At 42.0% G+C, this 5,203-nt stretch overlaps 1 protein-coding gene across 1 annotated transcript; it reads left to right on the forward strand.

Moving 5' to 3' along the window:
- Window positions 1-3,186: 3,186 nt before the first annotated feature.
- LOC311056736 (histone H2A-like) lies at window positions 3,187-3,633 on the forward strand (the record flags this gene model as incomplete). Its single annotated transcript, XM_084073542.1, has 1 exon — window positions 3,187-3,633. One exon carries the CDS (start codon window positions 3,187-3,189, stop codon window positions 3,631-3,633), a length of 447 nt encoding a protein of 148 aa, XP_083929668.1.
- Between the last annotated feature and the right edge of the window lie 1,570 nt (window positions 3,634-5,203).

Genomic DNA, 5,203 nt, shown 5'->3' on the forward strand with positions numbered 1-5,203 from the left:
GACTGGGTGACAACCCTGCACAATATTGTGTTGTGGCTTTGGCGTGGAAACGTCTATACCATCAGAAGTCAATGTGTAGCAACAAGTCACCCTCTATTCAATGGCATGTGTAGGCAAAATTCTACTAATGACCATGTCAAATGATTTAGACCAAGTCTACAGGCTCACCTCTTGCCAGGCTGTTAAATAAACCTGTGGATTGGTAAAGTTTTATCCCGAGCCGACCAGCCGCTTTGCTTGGTGGAGGATCCAGCAGTGATGTGAGAAAACGAGGGCATGTCATCTCCCATCATTTTGAGAAACCCTTTCCACTCATAGCAGTTACTTTAGAGCCTCCCAAGAGTGGCGGCGGGCTGGCCATTAAAGGCCTGTTGGAGTGTTTCTGATGTTGTCTGAAGGGAGGGATGGGTGAAGTGGAGCAGGAGTGGTCCACCGGTGGCCCAGACACTTATATGCTCACAGCTCTCTCTCTCTCTCTCTCTCTCTCTCACCACTCCTGTCCTGTCCACACTAAGAGCCTGAAGGTGCCAGATGAACAACAGCCTAATTTCATCATGAAAATTTCATAGGGCACTCTGAGGCTGGACAGTGTGTGTGTGTGTGTGTGTGTGTGTGTGTGTGTGTGTGTGTGTGTGTGCGTGCGTGCGTCCATATGTGTGTGCGTGTATGAGAGGGAGCATACGTATAGCATGTCAACCGTCTGCTTTGTATGACCTCCACTGACACCTTTTCGTCTTCTCCTGTAACTGCTACAGCAACCACTGAATGTAACTACTGCTGACACTTGTAAAAAGCCATCACAGGGTAGGACGACGTCAGCTGAAGACTATACAGTAACAAAGCATGTGTTTCCATTTACCACCCCAGCACTGACATGCTACAGTTACTGTCCTCCTGTTGGACCTGAAAGAGAGAACTCACTTGCAGTTTATATTAACAGATTATGGAAAGGTTCAAGCGTCATATAGATTGTGTTTACAATGCACAGCCTTCTATGTCTAAAATGTCCAAGTGAGATTTATGCCGATCTTTAAGTGAACGTAACTGTTTTGAGTAGGAGTCTTTTGGTTTTGTTTTCAAGGCGGCTTTAGGATTCAACTTCATGCTGCTTGCTGTCTTTGGAGTGCTACATACATGATAAAGACTGGTGAGTGATCCACCCACCACGAGATCGACCTGTAATGTTAACTTCTTGGAATCTCTGGGAATGTAAACAGATCTGTAAAGCCTCAACATAACTTTGTTCCTTGAGTGGTGCTTCGGCCAACTTCCATTACTTCCATTTTCTTGTTATACATAGGTTTGCAAATCTCCCCCCCAAAATGTACGAAGGGTAAATCTGGGCCAAGGTTATTATAGTTTTTCATTTTTATTTTGTTTTTACTTTTTGTTTTCATGCGCATTTGCACTACGTTGAGGAACACATTTAACCCTTTTAACATTGCCCTATTATAGCGCCACCAGGAGGCCGATTTTTGCAACATTTTTTTAAAATATTACTCCTACAGATTTTGTCCAAACATTATGCAAATTGGTGCACATCATCTCTATAGTCATGGGATCAACTTTAAGTTAGTTTTAGTTTGTTTTGTAAACACACAAAATTGTAAAGCCTTTTTTTAAACTAAAATGTTTTTCCAATTCTAGTTTTCGTTATGTTGTTAGTTTTAGTTAACTATAATAACCCTGATCTGGGCACAGTGGACCTGACCACAATCAAATATATTTTATTTCACAGTGTGATGAGTACATCCATGCCTTGTTTGTTACCTTTTCAAATTGGTCAGTGGTCAAAGACATAGTGCAAGGTAAAAGTTTAGCCCTATGCTTATATATGGGTCCAGGGTGTCATTTGGGGTCCCAGGGAATGGCAACTGCCACCCTCTAGTGTTCACATTTAACCGCATATTCACATTTTTATGAATATCTTTTGTAGATTAATCTGGTTTTAGATCGGCACTGAGTGCATCTCAATCCATACCCATCCATCTATGTGACACACATTATAGACACATGTTTTCATGTCTGCAACCATACATTCATTCCCTAGACCTGCACCCCCAAAGGCAAAAATAGCAGAATTTCTACTATTTTAACACCTTTTTGCCACACCATTTTTTTCTGAAATGACGCCCCTCGAGTCCGAGCCAATCTACAAGCTCACAACGACTCGCGTTGCGAGGCTTTGTGAGCTTGTAGATCGGCTATTTTCAAAGGTTTGCCTCTTTCGTATATCATTTGACAATTTGGCTAATGTTTCAGCAGTTTTTATAGTTGATTACTTTGATGCAGTAATAGTCTTTTATAACTTCACCCCCCCCCCCCTTTTGGGTATTAAAAAGGTAAATTGACACTTTACTGTCATCTGGGAACTCCCCCCCCCAAATCACCTGGGGGTCCCAACCTACAGGTTGAGAACCACTGATATAGGCTACAGATGAGACAGACACAGCTGAGACATATGGAGATCCCAATTAACACAAAGAGAGTGGACAGGTGTGATTAATCTAGTAACCATTAGCTTCTTCAAATAAAGCCCAGACTGAGTGTCAGAAAGTCAGTCACTCTCTTCTCTTTTTCTGCAAAGAATTGAATACCAACTGGTGAGGTGAGTGTCAGCCTGGAGTCTGAGGTTCTTTACTATGTTATTTTGGTTAGGATGTTGAAAGGTTTGTGGTGGGATTAATAACAAAGTTAGAATTTCATTCAGTCACTTGTCTTTTCATGTTGTTACAATGTGGCCTTCTCGATTCACTCCCTGTTGGTGAAAACAGCCCTTTTTACATTTAAAGCTAAGGCTATAGATTCAGCTCCAATAGTTTCATGTTTTCAACAGTGGTGGAAGAAGTACTGCTGTTTTACTTGAATAAAAGTAGAAATGCCACACTATTTACTGTTCCACGTGAAGGAGCTGTATTAAAAATGTTACTTGAGTATTGGCATCACAATATATTTAGATTACAAGTAAAACGACATTCTAATTGCTAATTTGCTGATCTACAAGCTGCATGTTGTGACTGGAAATACTTCAGTAGAGTAAATGTAGCACTTGAGTAAAAGTACTTAGTTAGTTTTTGTTTCATGCAGGTTCATGAAACTTGACACATTTATCCTGCTTAGTCAGGAGATGTCTGACTTAACTTCACAAGTATTTGTCTGTAATTGTTTTCTTTTGTCCTTCAGGAAATGTCTGGTCGAGGAAAAAGGGTTGCTCCCACCAAGCCCAAAGGCTCAGTTAGCCGTTCTGTCAAGGCGGGTGTGACCTTCCCTGTGGGTCGCATCCACAGACTGCTGAAGAAGGGAAACTATGCCGTCCGAATCGGCGCGGGTGCCCCCATTTACCTGGCTGCTGTCATGGAGTACCTCACTGCCGAGATTTTGGAGCTGGCGGGAAATGCTGCCCGGGACAACAAGAAGCATCGCATAGCCCCTCGTCACATCCTTCTGGCAGTGAGGAATGATGAGGAGCTGACCAAACTGCTGTCAGACGTCACCATCTCAGAGGGAGGAGTTGTGCCCAACATCCAGGCACAACTTCTGCCCAAGAAGACCAAACCCAAAGCAGCAGCAAGGGATGACGACGATGATGATGATGGTGGCTCGGCCAGAGACATCCAGTCTCAAGAATTTTAAAGCATTTTAAATGTGTCAAGGAACTTGTAATTCACTTTGCTAATAAATGGTCATTCTTTATTTGTTCTGTGTCATCTTGGGTCCTCTAAATGGTCATACATGGGTGTCCTGGCCAGTGGCCACAGTGTTTTGTAATTGCAGTTGATAGTGCAGTGAAGTAACCTTATCACACTGAACGAACCGTAACAAATGGATGTTGATGCCACATGTATCATCTCCAAACATAATACTGAGTAGACTAAGTCAAATTGAACAAATGCAATTCCATTTTCAGGGAGTGATTATAGGCTACAGTGCATGCATGTGGTCTGGATATGTGGATTATCTGTATACTTTCAACTTGCTTGGAAAAAGACTGTTTGGGGTAACATGGGAGGCAGCATAATACTAATACACCGGGGGAACACCCTCTGCTGTTAGGACTAGTCATTTAGCTTGCCACGGGGCACACACAATTTACCATAAGGTTTTTCAGTCCAAGACCCAGAAGCTGCATTTGGTGTCCTGTTACCCAAACTTGTAAAAAGACATTATGAAGCCATATTGAAAATGGTCAGTCTACAAGTTCTAAGGCTTATGTTTTTTTTTTTTAAATGTATGGAATCTTTGGGAACGGCTTAAGACATTTCCTCTTAGACTGGTTTGATCTGTGGCTTTGGCAGACAAATGTATAAGTGGTTAACTACATTAATGCTGGTGTCCCCATCTTTGGCATGTTATTGTAGGTGACATTTTACAAAGATTCCCAAAAACTCTGCAATTCAGATCATGCTATTTTTGCAATTTGTATAAAGGGCTTAAGTGATTTACCTGTTTGAACCTCAGCATCCCTATTCTGGGGGGAACCTTTGCCAAAAATAGATGTGAGCATGTAGATTGGTGATTTTTGGCAAAGACGTTTGGTGTAGAGGGAAGAGTGCACCAAGTGCAGAGAAAACTAATGTTTAGTTAACGAAGTATAGAGGGTTTAAGTGGTTAAGTATCCTCTGTTAATTCTCTATACTTCTGTTTCATACTCATGTACCTTCCAACTTTGTTACATTTGAATGAGATTATCCTTTGTAGGACCCTGCACACTCTTCTCCTCTGCTGAATTGATCGGTCCATTGGAGGCTGTTAAGGTCTACTTGTCAGGACTGCCTACCAACTGCATAGCTGTTCCTTCCACTTCCAAACAGTTGAAGAGATTATGGGAGGTTGTGATTTAGAGCAGTGGTTCTCAAAGGAACCCCAGGGGTGCTTGAGTGGGTTCCAGGGGCAGGGGGTCCCCAACAGCTAAATTAGTTAATATAGCATCACAATCAGTTTGACCACCTTAACATGGTTAATTTAACACATCGCAAATATATGCAGAAAGACAATCTGCATCACCCGACACATTGTGAGCTTGTAGATAGTTTTTTTTTTTTGTTATTCAATTTTTATTGATTTTCAAATTACAGACAAATATGCATTTCAATTAAACAATAATCATAAATAACCTCAGTATCCCCCACCCCTCTCCCTTTACCCCCTCTTCATCCCCCCATCCCTTCCCACCCCGCCCTCCTTCCACATAGTCACACAACCA

The sequence above is a fragment of the Gymnoscopelus microlampas genome (assembly GCF_963454915.1).
Source record: "Gymnoscopelus microlampas genome assembly, chromosome: 12".
Lineage (NCBI taxonomy): Eukaryota > Metazoa > Chordata > Actinopteri > Myctophiformes > Myctophidae > Gymnoscopelus > Gymnoscopelus microlampas.